The sequence below is a fragment of the Salvelinus namaycush genome, chromosome 30 (genome assembly GCF_016432855.1).
Source record: "Salvelinus namaycush isolate Seneca chromosome 30, SaNama_1.0, whole genome shotgun sequence".
In the NCBI taxonomy this organism is placed as follows: domain Eukaryota; kingdom Metazoa; phylum Chordata; class Actinopteri; order Salmoniformes; family Salmonidae; genus Salvelinus; species Salvelinus namaycush.
The window spans coordinates 25,640,381-25,665,733 of NC_052336.1; the positions used below are offsets into that span (position 1 = coordinate 25,640,381).

At 43.9% G+C, this 25,353-nt stretch overlaps 1 protein-coding gene across 1 annotated transcript; it reads right to left on the bottom strand.

Moving 5' to 3' along the window:
- Positions 1–1,914: 1,914 nt before the first annotated feature.
- LOC120025231 (cadherin-11-like) lies at positions 1,915–25,353 on the bottom strand. The gene is made up of 11 exons (XM_038969709.1): positions 25,114–25,353; positions 23,963–24,257; positions 23,152–23,271; positions 17,139–17,306; positions 12,588–12,775; positions 9,625–9,878; positions 9,056–9,192; positions 8,328–8,449; positions 8,021–8,138; positions 2,846–3,097; positions 1,915–2,411 (listed from the first exon to the last, which is right to left on the bottom strand). The coding sequence occupies exons 1-11, from the start codon at positions 25,351–25,353 to the stop codon at positions 1,915–1,917; spliced, it is 2,391 nt and encodes a 796-aa protein (XP_038825637.1).

The window sequence follows — 25,353 nt, forward strand, 5'->3', positions numbered from 1 at the left end:
ATATGAGGTAGTCACTCAAAAAAACATGTTAAACACTATTGCACACAGAGTGAGTCCATCACTCATTATGTGATTAAAAGCATTTTTTTAACCCTAAACTTATTTAGGCTTGCCATAACAAAGGGGTTGAATACTTATTGACTTTTGTAAACATTTCAAAAAACATAATTCCACCTTGACATTATGGGGTATTGTGTGTAGGCCAGTGACAAATAATCTAAATGTAATACAGTTTAAATTTAGACTAACACAACAAAATGTGGAAAAAGTCAAAGGGTGTGAATACTTTCTGAAGGCACTGTATATGAAATGTACTTATTAGACTGTTAGAATGTTGCTGTCAAAATGTCTCAAAGTGGGGTCCATCCAGGTCTGGCTTTTTTTAGTGTTAAAGTGCACATTGACCTTTAGCTGGGAAGCATCCCTTGGAGAGGTTGAATAAGTTCGCTATGGAGCAACCCTGGGAGAGATACGTTAATCTCAGGAAATGGTCAATGTGAACACTGACTGCTGGGTCCATACCAGTGAAAAGCTCTGTACATTAATGTGCAGTGTGTGTGGGGGCAGTGTGTGTGCATGTTCATGGTGTCACTGGTTGTTCTGTGGCACCGTTTGCGACTGTATATTGACCTCCTTTATTGCTCTAAGTCCTCCCAGTATCACCCAGTAGACACCGTTCAATATCATAACATAGATCACCTCTAGGGAAAGAACAGATTGCCCTTTTGCTCTTAAAGATTTATTAACGTCATCAATAATTTTATAAAAAGCATTTATTTCAAAGTTTTTCTCGCTTCTTAGATAGAAGCACATAATAAAGCAACAGTACAATGTTCATAAAATATAAGGGTGATGCTGTAACATTACATGTTGAAATACTGATATCTGCATGTGTACTAAAATAAGAACATTTTACAAATAGGTACCGTAAATTCGACATAGAAATTAGGCATTATTCACTACGACAGAACAGATTGCTATTTTCTCAACGAGGGAGAAAAACATACACCAAACAAATCAAATAGAAAATGAAGAGAACAAAAAATAAATCATAGTAATCATAATAACATCATAAAAAAAAATGGATTTACAAGAACCAATAGGCGCAAGTTTGATCCTCAAGAGACATATTTGCACATTCTACTGTACATACGTTATATGGACTTCAGCTTGCTTTAGGATATACTTTTCAAGTTGCAAAAAATGCACCGTGATGCAAGAAAGTCCATTACTTAAGGCGATTTTTGAGCTCACAGGTCTTTCCTTGTGATTGATCATTGGTGAAATTGGGCTGAAAGGGGGGATTTTTCTCTGGATTTGTGAAAAAAAACACTGTCTCTGTTTTTGTTGAATCCATCTTCCTCAGGAAGAGGGAGGTGCTACAGGAGCGACCAGTCTCAGTTTGCTGTTACTGTTTTCTCATAGGTTTTTCATTGATATAAGGCAACAATTGTCTCTTCTCCTTTGTGAGCTCATTCACAGTATCAACAATTACATGTCTCTCTGTGACCCACATTCCAACCCCAAACCGTAGTAACCTACAAAATGACTAAAAAAGTGAAATACCAAGTGTTATTTGATCTCTCACCACAAACATTAAGCATGTCTTCATTTTTCATACATACCAGTACATCCCACAGAGGTGATTTTTTGTTTTTGTTTAGTTTTTCAGTTTTTTATCATTCTTTCTCTCTCGCTCTTGTCTCCACCTCCTCAATACCATCTGTCCTTCCTTACCAAACATCCCCAACAGGTATCTAGTATACTGCAAGTATACTTTACACGTACAAATAACAAAGTTTACTATAAATAAAAATGCTTGTGGTATACTTATAGTAAACTTCAAGCACCACACAAAGTCAGTGGAGGGTTGGAGAAAGGGCGCAAGGAGATGGTCGGGGAAATGGGTGAACGTTAAGAGTTGTCATCGGCGGAGTCTTTGGTGCCGTAAAGGTCGGCCAGCTTCTTGAAGCGCGGGCCCCAGCTTTGGAGGTAGTCGTAGTCTAGGTCTGAATCTGTGGTCACCGATTCCAGGGAGCTGAGGGATCCAGCGATGGAGCCCCGGCCCTCATAGCCATAGATCTGGATGGAGTCATAAGGCGGGGCCGTAGGGTCGCTGTCCGCGTCGTTAATGCGGGTCTTGATAAAATCATCCACGTCCACACTGTTGGCCACGGGGCGCCCGCCAGGCCTCATCGGGTACTGGAACTCAGGCTTGATGTCCTTACGGGGTAGGAAGCCGTTGGCACCGTCAGGGTTCTGTAGTGTAGCAATGTCGAAGGCCTCTGTGTCCTCCTCTCCACCGCCTTCATCATCATAGGTGATGATGTTCTCACGGATGTCTTCCTCCTCGAAGACGATGAGTGGCTCCTTCTTCTGACGACGCAGTGCCACAAACAGCACCACGATCGCTGCCATGAGAAACATATCAAATCAGCCAATCATGCAGAACCTCTAGCTCTTACAGCTCTTTTAAATACCTTTAGCATATCAAATTCCCTAATTAGCCACGCTTTGACAGATGTGGAAAATAAATCACAGCTGCACATAATTTGGATTAGAAGTGCAAAAATATACAGTATGTTGAATTACAGGTGGTATGAATCTGTCAACATTGTTAAACAGTGTTAATTGCAAGTTAAATAATCAATTGAGCCTGTGTACATAATCAAAACGCACACTATTAATACTCTGTCAAGCATCTGCCCATAAATACTTAAAACTATTCTGAAAACATTAAGGATAAGCACCACTCAAGATGGTATAAAATATCAAACATGAGTTAAATATTAGATCAACAACAGATTGAATGCAAGTTGATGTTTTCTTTAGTGCTGATGCTCACCCAGGAGAATGACGATACAGGCAAGTATGGCGATGAGAGCTCCGGTGCTGAGGCCTGCAGGCAGGATGTAAGGCTCCACATTGCAGGACAGGATGGTGTCCTTACTGTCACAGCTGCACACTCGGATGGTCAGCGTGTTGGTGCTGCTCATGGGAGGGATGCCGTTGTCGTTGATCTCAATGGGAAGGAAGTAGACATCCTGGGTCATCCGGCTGAAGCCCCTCCGGGTCACATATATGCTGGCTGTGCTGTCTGTGGTGAACAAGAGGAGAGCAGAAGTAGAATAAGTACAGAGAAAAGAGGGTCCTTTAAAATGTCTCCTCTTGGGGGGGATACAGTGGCTTGCGAAAGTATTCTCCCCCCTTGGCATTTTTCCTATTTCGTTGCCTTACAACCTGGAATTAAAATGTATATTTTGGCGGGGTTTGTATCACTTGATTTACACAACATGTCTACCACTTTGAAGATGCAAAATATGTTTTATTGTGAAACAAACAAGAAATAGGAAAACTTGAGCGTGCATAATTATTCACCCCCTCAAAGTTAACACTTTGTAGAGCCACCTTTTGTAGCAATTACAGCTGCAAGTCTCTTGGGGTATGTCTCTATAAGCTTGGCACATCTAGCCATTGCGATTTTTCCCATTCTTCAAGGCAAAACTGCTTCAGCTCCTTCAAGTTGGATGGGTTACACTGGTGTACAGCAATCTTTAAGTCATACCACAGATTCTCAATTGGATTGAGGTCTGGGCTTTGACTAGGCCATTCCAAGACATTTAAATCTTTCCCCTTAAATCACTCTTGTGTTGCTTTAGCAGTATGTTTAGGGTCATTGTCCTGCTGGAAGGTGAACCTCCATACCAGTCTCAAATCTCTGGAAGACTGAAACAGGTTCCTTCATAAATTTCCCTGTATTTAGCATCATCCATCATTCCTTCAATTCTGACCAGTTCCCCAGTCCCTGCTGATGAAAAACATCCTTACAGCATGATGCTGCCACCACCATGCTTCACTGTGGGCATGGTATTCTCGGGGTGTTGAGAGGTATTGGGTTTGCGCCAGACATAGTGTTTCCTTGATGTCCAAAATGCTACATTTTTGTCTCATCTGACCAGAGTACCTTCTTCCATATGTTTGGGGAGTCTCCACCATGCCTTTTGGTGAACACCAAACGTATTTGCTTATTTTTTTCTTTAAGCAATGGCTTTTTTATGTCCACTCTTCCGTAAAGCCCAGCTCTGTGGAGTGTACGGCTTAAAGTGGTCCTATGGACAGATACTCCAATCTCCGCTGTGGAGCTTTGCAGTTCCTTCAGGGTTATCTTTGGTCTCTTTGTTGCCTCTCTGATTAATGCCCTCCTTTGCCTGGTCCGTGAGTTTTGGTGGGCGGCCCTCTCTTGGCAGGTTTGTTGTGGTGCCATATTCTTTCAATGTGGATTTAATTAATCATTAATGGATTTAATGGTGCTCTATGGGATGTTCAAAGTTTCAGATATTTTTTTTATAACCGAACCCTGATCTGTACTTCTCCAAAACGTTGTCCCTGACCTGTTTGGAGAGCTCATTGGTCTTCATGATGCTGCTTGCTTGGTGGTGTCCCTCGTTTAGTTGTGTTGCAGACCCTGGCGCCTTTCAGAACAGTTGTATATATACAGAGATTATGTGACAGATCATGTGACACTTAGATTGCACACAGGTGGACTTTATTTAACTAATTATGTGACTTCTGAAGGTAATTGGTTGCACCAGATCTTATTTAGGGGATCATAGCAAAGGGGGTGAATACATATGAACGCACAACTTTTATTTTTTAGAATTTTTTGAAACAAGATATTTTTTTAATTTCACTTCACCAATTTGGACTACTTTGTCTGTCTGTTACATGAAATCCAAATAAAAATCTATTTAAATTACAGGTTGTAATGCAACAAAATAGGAAAAACACAGAAGGGGATGAATACTTTTGCAAAGCACTGTATTCCAGGTACAGACCGTACAGAACGTACAAACTGCCTAACACGATCACAGTTATAACCGAAGAGTTTTACTTAGCCAACGAGTTCATAAGGCAGACGTATAGCCGCGGGGAGGAAAAGCAATGAGCTGTGAATTTCCAGATATTACATTATTGTAATATTATGAACATTTATTAGCTTTTGGAAGTGCAATCAAAGCTCTATTGGTTTTACTTGGGGCTGGGTGAGGGTGGAAGGATGCCAAGTGCACTCTCCTGACTCAGTGCAAGGTCGCTCTCAGAACAGAGATGGAGTGAGTTTATTTAGGTGCTTGTGGCTTAGTCATTTTCCCTCCCTCTCTCACAGCGGTGTCCTCAACCCACTACAGCTTTTTCAGAAAAGGTTTCTCATGACAAAAACTATTGTGCATACAGAATGGAAGGGTGAATGGGCTCTATGAATCCTGCGCTATTCATTATAGGTCGACCTCATAGGTTATCATCGCCTTGGTAGAGTGTCTCTTAAGGGTTGAAGTAGAACACAGTCTAAAGAGCCATGAGCCATGAGAACTTAAATATCCTATATGAACAAGGTAATATGGCTGAAAGAAGCGCGTCATAAGAAGCCGCTTTCTAGGAACATTTTCCATATAAAAGTATACTTATTAAGTGTTCTTACATCTGCAGTTATGAGAGTGCAAGAAAAAACGAAATAGCCCCTGCTGTCTCAGACAGACACCGCAAACTCTGAAAATCCAGAGAAAATACATAAACGTAGGTTGGAAAGCTGTCCATTTGAAAGGAGGCTTTGGCTCCAGATAAACCCAACAAATCAGAGCGGCTGTAATCTTTTCTGCTCACATTGTGGGCTTTTTGAAAATACTGTTGAAAAGCACTAATTTTGACTCTCCCCCGGATTTTGTGTTAAATGCGCTACAACAAAGCTTTCTTAGTGTCCAACAAGCTTTCTCTACCCTTAACCTTGTTCTGGACACCTCCAAAACAAAGGTAATCTGGTTTGGTAAGAAGAATGCCCTTCTTCCCACAGGTGTTATTACTACCTCTGAGGGTTTAGAGCTTGAGGTAGTCACCTAATGCAAGTACATGGGAGTATGGCTAGATGGTGCACTGTCTTTCTCTCAGCACATATCAAAGCTGCAGGCTAAAGTTAAATCTAGACTTAGTTTCCTCTATCGTAATCGCTCCTCTTTCATCCCAGATGCCAGAACCCTGATTCAGATGACCATCCTACCCATGCTAGATTACGGAGACATAATTTATAGATCGGCAGGTAAGGGTGCTCTTCAGTGGCTAGACGTTCTTTACCATTCGGCCATCAGATTTACCACCAAAGCTCCTTATAGGACACATCACTGCACTCTATACTCCTCTGTAAACTGGTCATCTCTGTATACCCGTCGCAAGACCCACTGGTTGATGCTTATTTATAAAACCTTCTTAGGCCTCACTCCCCCCTATCTGAGATATCTACTGCAGCCCTCATTCTCCACATACAACACCTTTTCTGCCAGTCACATTCTGTTAAAGGTCCCCAAAGCACACACATCCCTGGGTCGCTCCTCTTTCAGTTTGCTGCAGCTAGCGACTGGAACGAGCTGCAACAAACACTCAAACTGGACAGTTTTATCTCAATCTCTTCATTCAAAGACACTCTTACAGACAGTTGTGGCGGCTTTGCGTGATGTATTGTTGTCTCTACCTTCTTGCCCTTTGTGCTGTTGTCTGTGCCCAATAATGTTTGTACCGTGTTTTGTGCTGGTACCGTGTTGTGTTGTCATGTGTTGCTGCCTTGCTATGTCTTAGGTCTCTCTTTATGTAGTGTTGTGTTGTCTCTCTTGTTGTGATGTGTGTTTTGTCCTATATTTATATAGTATTTATTCTTAGTCCCAGGCCCCCATCCCCTCAGGAGGCCTTTTGGTAGACGGTCATTGTAAATAAGAATTTGTTCTTTACTGACTTGCCTAGTTAAATAAAGGTAAAAAAATATTTGTAAAAATGAAGCAGATCAAATGGGTAGAGAGCCAGCCCTCGCCATGCTGGCTGCTCTATAGTCACTGCAGCACTGCTTGACTCTGATATGACTTTATCTGGGGATTAAAAAAAATATCCCATTAAACTGCAATTAACACATTCATTCCCCCTCATTCATTCTCCTCCATCACAGAAGCAGATATGCTTGGAAGTGGCTTGTGGTCACGGCGCGGTCGGGAAGAGTATTAAAGCAATGGCTGGCGATGAAAAAAGAGCTTCAGTTTATAGAAGAAAATATTGATGAATGCATGTCATTAAGAGAAGTGTCATGTAATTGCTTGTTCAAAGATGGCATTGCTGACTGAACTACTCGCAGCAGCTGTTGAACGTCTCCATCGTAGTCATTACAATAGCGTTGTCACATGGTCCTGAGCAATCTCTATGGATATAAGCAAGTCTAATCAAGCATTTTTATGGAGTCAACACTCTGTGATTAACTTTTGCTTCTCATTATCTTTAATCCGAGAGTTTATCAACAAGGTTGATGAATGCTATTCCCATGATGAGTAATTCTCCTCTGATGAGAGATGGCATCCTCTGGGGATAAATACCACTGTGCCTCATCTGTTGAAATGGAATGTAACATGTACTCTTTCTGACCAGCTCGCCTAACCAGCCGCTCCATAACTGTGACTGGCAGACTGGAAGGGGCTTTGAGTTTAAGGACAGCTGGGATGAGTCACCAGCCAGGCAGGCCCCCAAACACGGCAGGCAGAAGGAAAGGTGCTCTCTCTCTCTCGCTCTCTCTCACTTCTCCACCCCTGGCTGATCAGACAGAGTGTGATGTAGGGATAACTAATGCAGTCACAAGCTCCGCAAACTGATCCAACAGGCTCAGTCTCCTACATGCAGCAGTTCACTGATGTAGAGGCTAGGACGCCAGAGAGACACCAGTAGGTGATTAATAAAGGAGGAGCTCTATGGGATCTAGCTTCAAATCAAACTTCAGTCGACAAAGATCTGCTGAATCACTTCCGATGCATACACAGTGCAAAGGCCATCTGGATGTAGAAAAACCTGATTTGATATAAAGAAGGGAAAATACCCAGTGGTGTTCTATCTCACTGACTGGAGTACTGGAGTGCCGACTAGCCACTATAAAGACAGTAAATGTGTCCAAACAGAAGTCGCTCTTCTCATTGATGGAAATAGAATGTTTGAGCCCACCCACCTCTGTTGTCTTTCAGGGAGAAGTTGTGGTTGTTGACAGCCTCTGGGGCGATGCTGAAGTGGAAGTACTGTCGGTGGGCCATCTCATCCTTGTCCACCGCACTGACTGTCTCTATGAGCTGAGTTGAACAACACACACAGGAGTTAGTACAGACCGAGTTCACCAAAACGCTGAACATATTCAACATATTCACTATAATATAAAATATATTCTTGCACATGGTGGTTACTAGTATGCATAAAGATCTGTCTTTTCTAAATGTGACTTGGGAAAAAGTACAATATACAGTGTGAATGATTAGACTTACTTTGCCAGGGGAGGCATTTTCACACACGAGGATTTCGTTCTGTGTGGCAAACTCAGGGGCGTTGTCATTCACGTCTTTGACTTTGATGTTGACACGTACTTTTGTATCTTGGTGATGTCCCCCTGTGCAGAATGACAAAAATGAATAACAAACACGTTAGTGATTCAGTGCGCATGCATGGGATTTGCCTGGCTAGAAAAACAAAACCAGCTCCCACTGCAAACACAATGAGAAGACAGCGCAGTATGACCCTATTTATTGTATATGAAATGATGTAGGTTGTTGAAATGATGCTGTCAGACGAGTGTCGTGCAAAATACAACAGAACTGCTTGATCTCTAAAGTTCCAGGCACATTTTTGATGCATCAAATTATCCCTGATAGGAGAGATGGAAATATTTGAGACAGATATACTTCAAAACCAGACATAATCATCTGGAGTAGAATCACACAGACAGAGAACAGCAACTTAGATATGTTTCTTTCTGATTTGGGGGGGGGGGGGGGGGGGGGGTGGATGTTTTGCAGTAGTCTCTAGCTACTCATTTCAGTTTTTGAAAGGCACTTTGTGGTAATCTTCTCTTAAAAACATCTTGAGGGGTGGCGACTCTACCACATACGAGCCGGGTGGAAACACAACAGTTCCTGGATTGGGAGGCATGACGTCTCTGGTATTTCCAGCTACTCTCTAATTTGAAACCCGCGGTGGATAGTGGAGGGTGGCGTACCAATCTCAGTGGCGCTGACAGAGATGTTGTGCCAGGGTAGTGTCTCCCGGTCCAGCGGTCTGGTGGTCTTGATGATGCCATCCTCCGGGCCGACACTGAAGAACTGCTCCACGTCCGTGTAGCGTGGAATCATGTACCTGCAGTGAACAGTAATGATAAGTAAACACGTATTCAATTAGGGCCTGGTTCCTTAGATAAATCAAAAGCCGAATTCTTCTTGTGCTGTAGGAATGCATGTTTGCATTATTTGGATGTATGTATTCAATGGAACAATGTTTATAGTTACAACAAAGAAACGGCATGTTTATTTTAATATTTGCTCCCGCAGAGCAGGAAATAATATAGGCTATTTATTTTGTTTACTGATTGAGTAGGGCCCTGCAGTATTTTATGTTGACGAGATGAGGCCTTTGAAACTGAAATCATCTACGAATCAACGTAAAATGAGCAATTTAAAACAGAACGGATGCATTATAACACTATGGGACTGGGTGGGGTTGACAGCGGCGCTAAAAACAAACACAAATGAGTAACCGAGAGAGTGACAGAGAGTGTTCCAAGTAGCCTACCTGACAGGGTTGTTAGCCACGTCTGTATCTTTAGCGTGTACACGGCCCACCACGGTCCCATCAGGGGCATTCTCCTCCACCTCGAAGCTGTAGCTAGTTGCCATGAAAGCAGGCGGCTCGTCTGCGTCCTCCACCATAACCTTAACCGTGGCTGTGTCTTTGTAGGGTCCCCAGGCGATGAAGCGGGGGTCCACGTGTGTATTGGATGCCTCTACTCTCAGGGTGTATGCCCTCTTAGTCTCAAAGTCCACAGGCTGGAAAGAGGGAGCAGAGTGGATTTAGCAATAATACATTCAAACTATATCATAATTAATATCTTGGGACAAAAATGAGAAGGTTGTCAATGTAATTCTTTCTATAATACAATTACTGCATCATAAAAATGATTTACTGTTGCTGTACACTGCTATCTAGAACCTTAGAGGGTTCTTCGGTTGTCCCCATAGGAGAACCCTTCAAAGAACCCTTTTTGGTTGCAGGTAGAACCATTTTGGTTGCAGGTAGAACCATTTTGGTTACAGGTAGAACCCTTTTAGGTTCTATGTAGAACCCTTTCTTCTGCAAAAGGGTTCTGCCTGGAACCAAAAAGGTTCTCCTACCAGGACAGCCGAAGAACCTATTTGGATGCCTTTTTTCTAAGAGGGTCAAATCAAATGTCAGTATGGAGTTGAGATGCTAACTAGAGGGTGCTGTTGCAAAATAAGACTGTGGTTGTGGTCAGCGTCAGCATGAGACAACACCAAGACATTCTTTGCTCAGTCCTTGTACCTAAGATGACCCTTGTTTCAGTTTAATGGTGTATCTAAGTCATAGCCTCAAATCACCACCAGTTCATTTAATTGCAAGAAAATGGAAAGACACTCCCAAATCAATTATGCTCAAATATAGTTAATGGCCATTTAGTGTGAACAACCCTTATCCCTCCACACCCTGCCTCACACATCTGCCTGTTTTCTTATTACCCTGTCTCACATCACTCGCACAAATTACCAAGTGAGACTTTAAAGTACCGACCGGAGTTGAGGGGGCGCCATACCAGGATGCACACACACACAAACAAACACACACTTTATCTCTCTCTCTGCCTGTGTGGTGATTGATGTGAAGTTGTTTTCCTATCTCAGTTTTTTTGTTCATCCTTCAGTATTTTTTGCATATCTTTAATTAAGCTGTCAGTGGCAGGAACAGCCATGACCCAGTTCTTTCCTTTAACAGGTCGGTGAATGTTCCTCACTGACGTTGTCTCCTGAAGCTGTGGTCCCCTTGCTCTCTGTCTCACCCTTTTCCTCCCCCCTTTATCTCTCTCTCTCCTCTCAACCCCCCCCTGTCTCCCTATCTCTCTCTCTGTTCTTTTATTTAGGCACCTAATAATTTTCTGCTGAAACTAATCAGCAGTAGATAATATTCACAATAATGCCAGGCTTCCTCTTAGCATTCAGCCTGCGCCTGGTAGCCCGCAGTTGAAACAGAATACTTGATTAAAACTCTGGCAATTCCGTCAGTAATTTCAACTTTAATTTTCAACATGCTTTGAAGAGCAAAAGGTGATGATTTCCCAAGAGGTGTTTTGTGGAGGCATTATGTTATTGAGAAGAGCAGGGCTGCATCAAACTGATTGTTGTCGGCACGCTGTATTGTCCCCCCCTCCCCCACCTCCACACACACCACACCCAGCCTAATCAGCAGACAGAATGGTCTCGTTTGGGGACCTGGGTCCTGGAATTTCAGATAGCCAAACACTGTTAAGAATTACAACCCCCACCACCACCACCACCACCACCACCCTCTCTACTCAGCGTCAAATCATTATTTCCCCTGATTCAATTCTTCCACTTTCCCCAGCTACAATTTCTATTATCCGGCGTTCATAAGACTCATTATTGTTGCACCTCTCTGTTATGGAAATGAGGGGGATATGCACTGAGCAGCAAAGTCTGATCCCACTTGGGTTCATGCGGCCATAGAGGAAGTTGTTTGCATGCTCGTTTCCCACATTTCAATGGCCGCTGTCGTGGCTTACCTGGTATAATCCTCAGCCATGATTAATAGAACAGTGCCATTTTTCAGCACGTAGACGACACACTGGTACTCACACTCCACAGAACTGACAAAATTACCCAGCTTGCGTAAACCCTTGAGAATGCAAAGGCCTTCCTCTCTGAGTTGTGTTATTTTTGGAGAGGAGTAGAGAGGACCGTGAGTGAGATTGCTGCTGATCTGAGTGTGAGGGAGCTTGTGCTGTGAAAGACAGTTGAGGGATTTTAAATAATAAAGCACCACCAGGTGGCAATGCTCCGTCTAGGCTGCTGCTGCTGCGTAGGGACTAGGGAGGGAAGCAGCGCCTCTCTCTCTCCCCTCTGGAGGCCCGGCTAAGCCTAACCATGGCAGGCAGGCAGCTCCAGGCGCAGTGGTGCCAGTGAGAACCTAGAGGCAGCCCAGGCACGGTGCAGTGCAGTGCAGTGCTGACCTCCCCAGGTTGGTAAATGTCGGCATAATCCCAGCCCTAGAGCACAGCAGAGCTGCAGCTCCACGCTAGCAGCCGACCCACAGTCAGACTGCCTAGATGAGATTCCTCTCCCAGAGAACCAGCCATGAAAGTCAATGCTCGTAATAAGAAACTGAAGCGGTGTCATTGCAATCACAGAGTGGAACGGTGAAAAATCACTCTCTCTCTCTCTCGCCACTGCTCAGTGTGTGCTTCAGTCTCACACTCTCTTTCTCCCTCTCGTTCTCTCTCTACCACACATAAATTGCATATAGCCAGGTTTACACATTCAAACACGCACAGACACACACAGGTGTGTCAAGTATTGAGGCTAGCATTTTAGTCCTCAGAATGTTAGTGAAAGGGCAGTAGCAAAAAAGGCGATTCAATGCAGACGACCCTATACACTGTCTCACACATTCCCTTCATTCCTCCACAATGTTTGTGGAATAGTATATCGCCTTCACTCCCTTCTCACCTTTCTCAGTTTGATAACACCCTCACGAGTGTCAGTGTCGGTGGTAATCTCAAACACAGTCATCCCATCGCCCTCGATGAAACGATATGACACAAGTCCATTCTCGCCCAGATCTGGATCTTTAGCCTTCAGACGGCCCACCTCCTCACCCGAAACCTTGTCCTCTGAAACTGACATGGAGTATACACCTGTGGGGAGAAACAATAGAGACTGTTACAACTAAGAAAATATCATTCACACTTGTAGTCGATGCCTGATGCCTGGTTTAACTTACTCCGAGGTACAGAATAGCATTCACTAAACTTTTCACTACATTCATGTCATCTCGTTTTAAATAAGCCCCTGCCTATCCGTGTCACTGTGGGAGCAGCTGTATATACAGTTGAAGTCGGAAGTTTACATACACCTTAGCCAAATGCATTTAAACTCAGTTCCCAACATTTATTCCTAGTAAAAATTCCCTGTCTTAGGTCAGTTAGGATCACCACTTTATTTTAAGAATGTGAAATGTCAGAGTAATAGTAGAGAGAATGATTTATTTCAGCTTTTATTTCTTTAATCACATTCCCAGTGGGTCAGAAGATTACATACACTCAATTAGTATTTGGTAGCATTGCCTTTAAATTGTTTAACCTGGGTCAAATGTATCAGGTAGCCTTCCACAAGCTTCCCACAATAAGTTGGGTGAATTTTGGCCCATTCCTCCTGACAAAGCTGGTGTAACTGAGTCAGGTTTGTAGGCCTCCTTGTTCGCACATGCTTTTTCAGTTCTGCCCACACATTTTTTATAGGATGGAGGTCAGGGCTTTGTGATGGCCACTCCAATACCTTGACTTTGTTGTCCTTAAGCCATTTTGTCACAACTTTGGAAGTATGCTTGGTGTCATTGTCCATTTGGAAGACCCATTTGCAACCAAACTTTAACTTCCTAACTGATGTCTTGAGATGTTGCTTCAATATATCCACATAATTTTCTACCTCACGATGCCATCTATTTTGTGAAGTGCACCAGTCCCTCCTGCAGCAAAGCACCCCCACAACATGATGCTGCCACCCTCGTGCTTCACGGTTGGGATGGTGTTCTTCAGCTTGCAAGTCTCCCCCTTTTTCCTCCAAACATAACGATGGTCATTATGGCCAAACACTTCTATTTTTGTTTCATCAGACCAGAGGATATTTCTCCAAAAAGTACGATCTTTGTCCCCATGTGCAGTTGCAAACTGACTATGGCAGTTTTGGAGCAGTGGCTTCTTCCTTGCTGAGCGGCCTTTCAGGTTATGTCGATATAGGACTCGTTTTACTGTGGATATAGATACTTTTGTACCTGTTTCCTCCAGCATCTTCACAAGGTCCTTTGCTGTTGTTTTGGAATTGATTTGCACTTTTCGCACCAAAGAACGTTCATCTCTAGGAGACAGAACACGTCTCCTTCCTGAGCAGTATGACGGCTGCGTGGTCCCATGGTGTTTATACTTGCGTACTATTGTTTGTACAGATGAACGTAGTACCTTCAGGCGTTTGGAAATTTCTCCCAAGGATGAACCAAACTTGTGGAGGTCTACAAATTTTTTTTCTGAGGTCTTGGCTGATTTCTTTTGATTTTCCCATGATGTCAAGCAAAGAGGCACTGAGTTTGAAGGTGGGCCTTGAAATACATCCACAGGTACACCTCCAATTGACTCAAATTATGTCAATTCGTCTATCAGAAGCTTCTAAAGCCATGACATCCTTTTCTGGAGTTTTCCAAGCTGTTTGAAGGCACAGTCAACTTAGTGTATGTAAACTTCTGACCCACTGGAATTGTGATACAGTGAATTATAAGTGAAATAATCTGTCTGTAAACAATTGTTGGAAAAATTACTTGTGTCATGCACAAAGTAGATGTCCTAACCGACTTGCCAAAACTATAGTTTGTTAACAAGAAATTTGTGGAGTGGTTGAAAAATGAGTTTAATTGACTCCAACCTAAGTGTATGTAAACTTCCGACTTCAACTGTAGCTAGATACATGCACCGACTATACATAGCTAGGTACTAGTAAAGAGGCTCCTAGTCTTCACCCAGTAGCTCAGACTGTCACTGGTCGATCCCTTCTCTTGCATGCCTTTAATTCTGACTCTTCCTGTATTAGGCTATAGGCTTGTGTAACGTATGTAAGAAGAAATTGAAGTTTTAAAAGACAATTATTGTTATTATATGCCTTATTCTTGTAATATTTTATAATTCCAGTTCAATTTTGATGACAATACCCCTGAGAGTAATCTTCTATATACTGTTATGGTTATGATAGCATGATGCAACTTGCACTTTGTTTTCAGGTTTGATTGAGACAATGTATTCCCCTAACCGTATTCTTTCAATAAAGTTGTTTTAATTCATATTATATCACTTGTGTATGTCTTTCCTTATCAAATGTAAGACTAAATGCCATTTGTAATGCATTTTGGTGCATATACAGTGAGCTCCAAAAGTATTGAGACAGGGAAAATGTTTTGTTCATAACACTTATTATGACTGACATTTGTTTGGTATAAGCCTTTTCTTTTAAGAGCTTTGTCACAGTGGACCAATCAAAATACAAAGTGCTGGAGTACAGAGTCAAAATAACGAAAACAATTTCACTGTGCCAATACTTTTGGAGCTCACTGTACGTGTTTAAAATACTATCCAGATAAGAAAGTGTCTGGTCATGGAACATTCCATAGAATTCTTGAAAAATACCTTTGTTCACTAAAAAGGCTGTAACTCATTCACTGTAAAAGGTATTATTCCGATTTCAGATTATCAATCCTTACAAAATAAAGAACACTATATATGCTCTAAGGTTTTCTCTGTTTTCAATGGCAGTTGTTTGGGAAAAAAAGCATATAAGATACACATTTTCACAGGTGTTTTTTCTTGACTGATTGCCAGTTGATTGATGTGGTGCTATCACATGTCATATCAGTTGAAAGGGCTGTTTCTCAGCTTTCAAAATGTGTATCATGTTTTCATATATGGTTTGACACCAGCAAAGTATGCTCATTAATATACGCTGAGGTCTTGGTCTCAGTAAATTCACAAATTCCTAAACTCTCCTACCGATGACGCAACAATACCAATATGGCGATTTACAGTTAGCTGGTGTTCTAAAGCCTAGTGTTTCCATTCGCTTTTAATGCTGTAAAACACATTTATGGTATTTTACTGTTCATTCTACAGCGTTTTACTGTTGAAATGAATTAATGGCGTGGTCCATCTTTGAAAGACATTGTATCTTTACCTGTTCCGCATTTACACATAATTAAAGAGACAGAGAGAGAGAGAGAGTGAGAGAGAGATATAAATGGAACACAAGAGATACCTGTGGAGATTCAGCTGGCCAGCACCTGAGGGCCACAGCCCATGAGCAGACAGTGTTGTGTGTTTGTATTTGCATGTGTGTGAGTGTGTGTGTCAACAGGGGTGCATACACCTGCCCATGGCCGAGGCAGAGCAGTAGGGCCATATGCCCTCTCCGCCCTGTCTGCTCCTCCTATTGAAGTGTTCAGAGCCAAACGCTTCAGCTGCATTTAAAAATAACTCTGACATGGGAAGGAGCCTTTTAAAAAAGGCCTAATCATATAAAGGGCTGCTACTTCAATCAGACTACATAAAAAAAATATGGGATCTTTTCATGAGAAAGTTACTGAATCCACCCAGTTTAAAACTGGCTCTGACCATGAGAGCTGGAAATAAATATTAACATAATATCAGAGGCTGAAAAATGTGACAATACTGATGTGTATGTCATCTCAAAAAGTATGTCATTACTTATTGAACAATGTTCCAGTTTTCATCATCTGGGAAAGAGTTGACATTATTGCACGTCGTTGAGTCAGCCCACTGACTCAGTTTTAGAAGTTTCTCACCCCACCCAGGACTAGTTTACCCCAAATATATAGCTAATTTTCCATCCAAGAGCCACTGTTAGCAGGGATACATCCGAGCCTCAGTGCTGATAGTAGGGGAAAGATTGGGAGCTCTCTGGGGCAAATCTTCAGGCTCTGCTCTCAAGAAGTAGGGGGAAATTGATGTGGAACATTTCTACTATATGAGACGTAAATCTGTGTTTAGCTCGCGGTTTAGAGCTACAAGAATTCCCCTCCATTCCCCCTCTCTGTCGAACAGAAATACTGACATTAACGCAGTTAATATTTCACAACTCTTTATCGCGCTTAAGATACTTGCTGTCATCACAGCTCCTATGAGCGCAATGAAACTGTTTAATAATTAAGTTGTAATATTCCCCCTTTAACATCTATACCCTGTACAAACTGCGTGTTGCATGGCCTCTGGGGCCATCAGCCATCCATATTTTGAAGTGTTGAGGCTTGAGGAGCTCGGAGAGCGCTAGACCGGCTCAAAGCAGACCTGTCCCCTGTGGATGATGCTGCTCTTACCTCAGCAGAGAGGGACAGTGACGACGGGAAGAAAGACCATCTCAGGGTCTAAGTTAGCTTTAGAGAACAGAAAATGTAAAAAATAAATAAAATAAAAACATAGAAAAAGTGAGACAGGACTCTTCACTTACTCTGAGGGAACTTCGGTGGGTTGTCGTTGACGTCCGTCAAGGTGATTTTAACTTCTGTTGTCCCTGACAATCCCCCCATGTGTCCCCCCATGTCCTTGGCTTGTATGACGACGTCATATTCCTGCCGTGCTTCCCTGTCCATGCTGGGCAGAGCAGTCCGGATTATCCCTGGGGACAGGAGAGGAGGAAAATGGCTTTAATTCAAGAGGGACCTACCTGCCTGTGACCTTTCAGCAGCCTACTACTATGCAAGGCCTACTGGGAAGAGCAGGGCATGATGGGTCATCACTGACACGTGAGATCACATTGTGACAAGTGCCATCGTCATCTCATTCATCAGGCTCCTTTTCTAATATTGGGGTAATTAGTGTGATATGTAAAAGGGAAAAATAAGTGGCTTATTTCAGTAGAAACTGCAGAACAATGCTCAGAACAGCAGTGAGGAACTGTTTTTTTAAGCCAGTTGTTTATTTCATTATTTTTCTGTGAGGAAACTGGCACTTCTCACATCACAGGAGAATATGATGGGGATGGTTGTTCTCTGGTGATATTTAGATGAGCCTGTGCATGAAATGCAGATAAGCCAAAAACAAATTATAAATGTGAGCATTGGACAGGATCCAGTGAAATATCCAGCTTTGGTTTATTAGCAGGATTTTCTCTCTCCGATCTCTCTCTCGCTCTGAGATCTCCCTGTTTGGCTGGGGGTACTTTGGCTCCCAGGATGCTTAGAGTTCAACCAGGATATTGCTTGCCTAATCTGGCCGTGAGTTAATTCTGTTTGGCAAAGGACAGGTACACTCAGATTTTGCCTTGGAGAAATCCCAAAGTACGACAGGACTAATCCTCAACGCTCCTTACTTAGCACGGATTCAAAATGTGAGAATTGACAGATTATCATAAGATACATTTAAATACATAACAGTTTTGATATAAGACATAATATATACATATATATATATAGTGCCTTCAAAAGTATTCATCCCCCTGGCGTTTTTCCTATTTTGTTGCATTACAACCTGTCATTTAAATGGATTTTTATTTGGATTTCATGTAATGGACATACACTGCCTCCAACCCCCTTCGATGTGTAGAACGGATGTGGGTGGGGCCAGGTCTACATAAGGTTGCAAATTTTAAAAAAATCACAAAAGCTCTGATTAAGGCCGTGAGGCCGATACGCAAGCTTATTAAATATCACTGATACTATCAAGAGCAGTGTGCGGTTTACTTTTTCCTCCATCTTGTTCAATTGTTGCCATGCACCTGCAAATAAGATTTCTCAGATGTGCGAGTGCCTTTTGAATTATGTAATGGACATACACAAAATAGTCCAAATTGGTGAAGTGAAAAAAATTCCTTAAAAAAAAAAAAAAACAGAAAGGTGGTGAGTGCATATGTATTCACCCCCTTTGCTATGAAGCCCCTAAATTGTATTTATTTAAACTTTTATTTCACCTTTATTTAACCAGGTAGGCTAGTTTAGAACAAGTTCTCATTTACAATTGCGACCTGGCCAAGATGAAGCAAAGCAGTTCGACACATACAACAACACAGAGTTACACATGGAGTAAACTAACACAGTCAATAATAGAGTAGAAAAAGACTATATACAGTATGTGCAATATACTGTATTTTTTGTTCGGTAAAGTTCATATTTATATCCAAAAATCTGAGTTTAGGCAAGACGCTACTGTATCACTTGGCAAAAATCCTGAGAAAATGCAGAGCGCCAAATTAAAATGATTTACTATGAAAATTACTATAAAATCAAACTTTCATTAAATCACACATGAAAGATACCAAATTAAAGCTACACTGGTTGTGAATCCAGCTAACATGTCAGAATTCAAATAGGCTTTTCAGCGAAAGCATACGATGCTATTATCTGAGCATAGCACTTATAGTAAACAAAAGAGAGAAAACATTTCAACCCAGCAGGCGCGACACAAAACGCAGAAATAAAGATATAATTCATGCCTTACCTTTGACGAGCTTCTGTTGTTGGCACTCCAATATGTCCCATAAACATCACAAATGGTCCTTTTGTTCAATTAATTCCGTCGATATATATCCAAAATGTCAATTTATTTGGCGCGTTTGATCCAGAAAAACACTGGTTCCAACTTGCTCAAACGGGACGACAAAATACCTCAAAGTGTCACGATTGTCGTAAAGTTGAAGAGAGGAGGACCAAGGCACAGCGTGAAATGAATATATTCTTCAATATTTAATGAAGACGAAAATGAAGAACACTTGACAAACTATACAAAACAATAAACGACGAACGTGAAGCTAATGAAAACTAGTGCTGACACAAACACTACACATAGACAATAACCCACAACCCACAATACAAAACAGGCTACCTAAATATGGTTCCCAATCAGAGACAACGCAAAACACCTGTCTCTGATTGAGAACCATATCAGGCCAAACACAGAAATAGACAAACCAGACAAACAACATAGAATGCCCACACAGATCACACCCTGACCAACCAAAACATAAAACATACAAAGCAAACTCTGGTCAGGGCGTGACAGTACCCCCCCCCCCCCAAAGGTGCGGACTCCGGCCGGGAAAAAACCTGAACCTATAGGGAAGGGTCTGGGTGGGCATCTATCCACGGTGGCGGCTCTGGCGCTGGACGTGGCCCCCACTCCACCATAGTCAATCCCCGCTTCCGTGGCCTCCTAGGAACGGCGACCCTCCTAAATGACCCCACTCCACTGAGGGGCGCCTCCGGACTGAGGGGCAGCTCCGGACTGAGGGGCAGGTCCGGACTGAAGGGCATCTCATGACTGAAGGGCAGCTCATGACTGAAGGGCATCTCATGACTGAAGGGCAGCTCATGACTGAAGGGCAGCTCATGACTGAAGGGCAGCTCATGACTGAGGGGTAGCTCATGACTGAGGGGTAGCTCATGACTGAGGGGTAGCTCATGACTAAGGGGTAGCTCATGACTGAGGGGTAGCTCATGACTGAGGGGTAGCTCATGACTGAAGGGCGGCTCTGGCGGCTCCTGACCGGCGGGTGGCTCTGGCGGCTCCTGACCGGCGGGCGGCTCTGGCGGCTCCTGACCGGCGGGCGGCTCTGGTGGCTCCTGACCGGCGGGCGGCTCTGGCGGCTCCTGACCGGCGGGCGGCTCTGGCGGATCCTGACCGGCGGGCGGCTCTGGCGGCTGCTGACTGGCGGGCGGCTCTGGCGGCTCCTGACTGGCGGGCGGCTCCTGACTGGCGGGCGGCTCTGGCGGCTCCTGACTGGCGGGCGGCTCTGACGGCTCAGGACAGACGGGCGCCTCAGGCGGCGCTGGACAGACGGGCGGCTCTGACGGCTCAGGACAGACGGGCAGCTCAGGCGGCGCTGGACAGACGGGCAGCTCAGGCGGCGCTGGACAGACGGGCAGGTCAGGCGGCGCTGGACAGATGGGCAGCTCAGGCGGCGCTGGACAGACGGGCAGCTCAGGCGGCGCTGGACAGACGGGCAGCTCAGGCGGCGCTGTACAGACGGGCAGCTCAGACGGCGCTGGGCAGACGGGCAGCTCAGGCTTGCCAAGGCGCACTGTAGGCCTGGTGCGTGGTGCCGGAACTGGTGGTACCGGACTGGGGACACGCACCTCAAGGCTAGTGCGGGGAGAAGGAACAGGATGTACTGGGCTGTGGAGGCGCACTATAATCCTCGTGCGTGGTGCCGGAACTGGTGGTACTGGGCTGGGGACACGCACCTCCGGGCGAGTGCGGGGAGGAGAAACAGGGCGTACAGGGCTCTGGAGACGCACAGGAAGCCTGGTGCGTGGTGTTGGCACTGTTGGTACTGGGCTGATGACACGCACCTCAAGGCGAGTGCGGGGTGCCGGAACTGGAGGCCTGGTACGTGGCGCCGGCACCAGAGAGCTGGTGCGTGGGGCTGCCACAGGAGAGCTGGTGCGCTGAGCTGGCACGGGACGTGCAGGGCTAGGGAGGCGCACAGGAGGCCTGGTGCGTGGGGCTGGCACAGTCTTCACCAGACGGCTAGCACGCACCTCAGGACCAGTATGGAGAGCTGACTCAGGTGACATCAAATCCCCGACACGCTCCGTAGGGCGGATGTCGTGCCTCATGCACCAAACCAGCAAATCCCTAATTTCTCTCTCCTCCAATTTCCCCATTAAATACTTCACAGTCTCTGCTTCACTCACCCTGCTCACCTCCAACTCCACCCCGACTGGCTCCGGTTCCATCCTCGGCTCCTCACGGTAAGCATGGGGAGCTGGCTCAAGTCTCCTCCTTGACCCAGCTACACACCCCGTGTCCCCCCCCCCCAAGTCATTTTTGGGGCTGCCTCTCGGGCTTCCAGCCGCGCTTTCGTGCAGCCTCCTCATAACGCCGCCTCTCGGCTTTCGCTGCCTCCAGCTCTGCCTTGGGGTGGCAATATTCACCCGGCTGTACCCCGGGTCCCTTTCCATCTAATATCTCCTCCCAAGTCCATTGTTCCACAAAGCGCTGTTCCTCTCTTTCACGCTGCTTGGTCCTTTGATGGTGGGTTATTCTGTCATGATCGTCGTAACGTTGAAGAGAGGAGGACCAAGGCGCAGCGTGAAATGAATACATTCTTCAATATTTAATGAAGACGAAAATGAAGAACACTTGACAAACTATACAAAACAATAAATGACGAACGTGAAGCTAATGAAAACTAGTGCTGACACAAACACTACACATAGACAATAACCCACAACCCACAATACAAAACAAGCTACCTAAATATGGTTCCCAATCAGAGACAACGCAAAACACCTGTCTCTGATTGAGAACCATATCAGGCCAAACACAGAAATAGACAAACCAGACAAACAACATAGAATGCACACACAGATCACACCCTGACCAACCAAAACATAAAACCTACAAAGCAAACTCTGGTCAGGGCGTGACACAAAGGTTACCTGTAAACTTTGCCAAAAAATGTCAAACTACTTTTGTAATACAACTTTAGGTGTTTTTTAACGTTAAATAATCGATAAAATTGAAGACGGGATGATATGTGTTCAATACAGGATTAAAACGATATGTAGCATGCCTTCTGTTTGATTGAAGTGCATGTCCAGGACACCTGGAGTGCCTCGACTTCAAGATGGCCGTATTTCTTCATTACACAAAGGAATAACCTCAACCTATTCCTAAGACTGTTGACATCCAGTGGAAGCCGTAGGAACAGCAAGAAATTCGCTTAGAAATCTGGTTTCCCAATGAAAACTCATTGAAAAGACAGTGACCTCAACAACAATAAAAAATCTGAATGGTTTGTCCTCGGGGTTTCGCCTGCTAAATAAGTTCTGTTATACTCACAGACATGATTCAAACAGTTTTAGGAACTTCAGAGTGTTTTCTATCCAAATCTACTAATGATATGCATATTTTATCTCCTGGGGATGAGTAACTGGCAGTTGAATTTGGGTATGCTTTTCATCCAAACGTGAAAATGCTGCCCCCTACCCTAGAGAAGTTAAGGGGAAACATTTACATGTCTTGGAATGGCCTAGTCAAAGCCCAGACCTCAATACAATTGAGAATCTGTGGTATGACTTAAAGATTGCTGTAGACCAGCGGAAGCCATCCAACTTGAAGGGGCTGGAGCAGTTTTGCCTTGAAAAAGGGGCAAAAATCCCAGTGGCTAGATGTGCCAAGCTTATAGAGACATACCCCAAGAGACATGCAGCTGTAATTGGTGCAAAAGGTGTCTCTACAAAGTATTAACTTTGGGGGGGTGAATAGCTATGCACGCTTATTTCTTGTTTGTTTCACAATAAAAAATATTTTGCATCTTCAAAGTGGTAGACATGTTGTGTAAATCAAATGATACGAATCCCCCCCAAAATCTATTTTAATTCCAGGTTGTAAGGCAACAAAATAGGAAAAATGCCAAGGGGGGTGAATACATTCGCAAGCCACTTATATATATATATACTGTATATAAAATGTTATGCTATCTGGATGAATATGAAACGAGGTGGGACAGAGAGGTTGGGTACCTGTTTGTGGTTCCACTGAGAAGTAGGGCTGGCCCTGGAGAATGCTGTACACCAGTCTGGCACTATTCCCGTAGGTGGGATCATCAGCATCTGTGGCTGTTACCTGCATCACTGAGGTACCTGGACGACAAAAGAACAGCAAATGTTATTATTTTCAACACCATTTACCCAACATAATAGTAGACCGGCAATAAGAAAATCATTATGGCATTTAGCTTGAGCCAATACTATGTTTCTAACATGAAATTCCTGCTATATACCTGATGCTGGAAGTGTTTGCCATTCTAGAAATTGCTTATTCTTAACCGAAAATGTGGTGCAGTCAGCATCCCTCCCATGGTTATAATGCCCTTAAGTGCTCATGGTTTTGGGATTCACACAAAGCCTAGCTGTTTCACCAGTATTTGAAATGAATTTGCCATCACAGTGGTTTCTGAACATATTTGAAGCTGGGCTGGTCTAGACTGCCGAGTCTGAGCCCCAGAAGCACCATTTGGGTTGTCAGCTGGTGGAATCGCAGGGAAATAGATTGTTACTCTGTGACAGGCCAGCATTAAGGATGTTGTATTACATGGTGTGACCCCCCCCCACACACACACACACACTCACACAAAAACATTCACAAGGAAGAGGGAAATTGCAAAGCCGCAACAACAACAGCAACGCTTCCAACTTTGCCTCCCCCGGTCAGATTACAGTAATTTTGAATAATGCATGGGAAACAAGCTGTTCACTGGCAAACAGTCTGAGGAAGGGAGAATTAGACAGAGGGTAGAGAATCCTTCACGGTCCATTCCCCAGCCAAACTCACCGACGTTGGACATTTCAGGCACCCTGGCATAGTATGGCCCATGTAGGAACTCAGGTGGGTTGTCATTGATGTCCTGGACCTTGACTATAAACTCAGACGGAGGCTCCAGAGGCTTGTTGGTGGCCCTGTCCACAGCCTGGGCTGTGAGGGTGTACTGGGCCTGCTCTTCCCTGTCCAGGGTCTTGGTGGCATGGATGTTGCCTGTCTTGTCATCAATGACAAAAATGGTGCCTGCACCCTCCCCTGAGAGAATGTACTTGCAATTGCCATCTCCAGCGTCAACGTCTGAGTGGAGCTAGAAACAAATGGAAAGAAAAAGGTCAGCAAAATTACTTCGGAAAAATATGTTAAAAACCATTTCAAAAATACTACGTTCCAACATGTAGTGTGATCACTAGGAGGAACATGGATAATGAGAAGCACATTCAGCCCAGGCAATCATGTAAATGTGATTACATTTAAATGCATAGCTTAGAGAAAACTGCCTTGAAACCAATATGTTTCAACATAGAGAATCAATCTATATTTACTCTGATGATAAACATTAGGTCCAACACAGCAACATTACAATTAGTGGTCTGTCACATTATCAGATAGTTAGTCACTTAGTTGATTGGTTAATTTCTGCAATTCAAAACACGCATAACTATATTCCCACAAACGCATATATGAATTGTATTTTAATGTATTTTGCAATATCTACCAACTTTTCATTATATTCCATGAAATATTCTTCATAGAAGCCTGTTCTGCATGCATGTTGTTTTCGTTGTTGATTGATGCCATGATTGATATCCCATTCCAATAATAACAAGGTACCATCACTGTCACTGCCGGAATTAGAGGCAAATTTAGGTCCCCATTTGTAATCGTCATTTCTGTGGACCCCTAAAATTGCCTGTTTCCCAGATGTCAATGTCTTTGGGGGATGCTTTGATATTAAAAAGGAAATCTAATTTATAATCTTTAATCAAGTGGGCCACTGATTGCTTTGTGTAACAAATTGAGGATATTGCAAGGTCTCCACTGGTAATGAAAACCCCCTGTGACTTTAATTCAGCGATCAACAGATAGAGAGGGGGAAAGAAAGGGAGAGAAAAGAGAGGAGAGGTAGGAAGGTGATGATGAAGAATTTAAAACGGTGACCTTACCCTGCCCACTAACACTGGGTCTGGCCCTGTGTACTCCTCAATGACAAAGAACTGGTTCCAGACCCAGCCTCTCTTGGAACGGTGTAGGACCTGTCCCTCTTTGCCCGTCCTCTCCCGGTGCCTGTGTAGGGAGAGGCGGCGGCGGTGGCTGTGCTCCAGGGGTGCCGAGGCGGCCACAGCGCTGCACAGCACGGCGCCCAGGCACATCAGGAACACCTGCAGTCCCAGTCCCTCCCACAT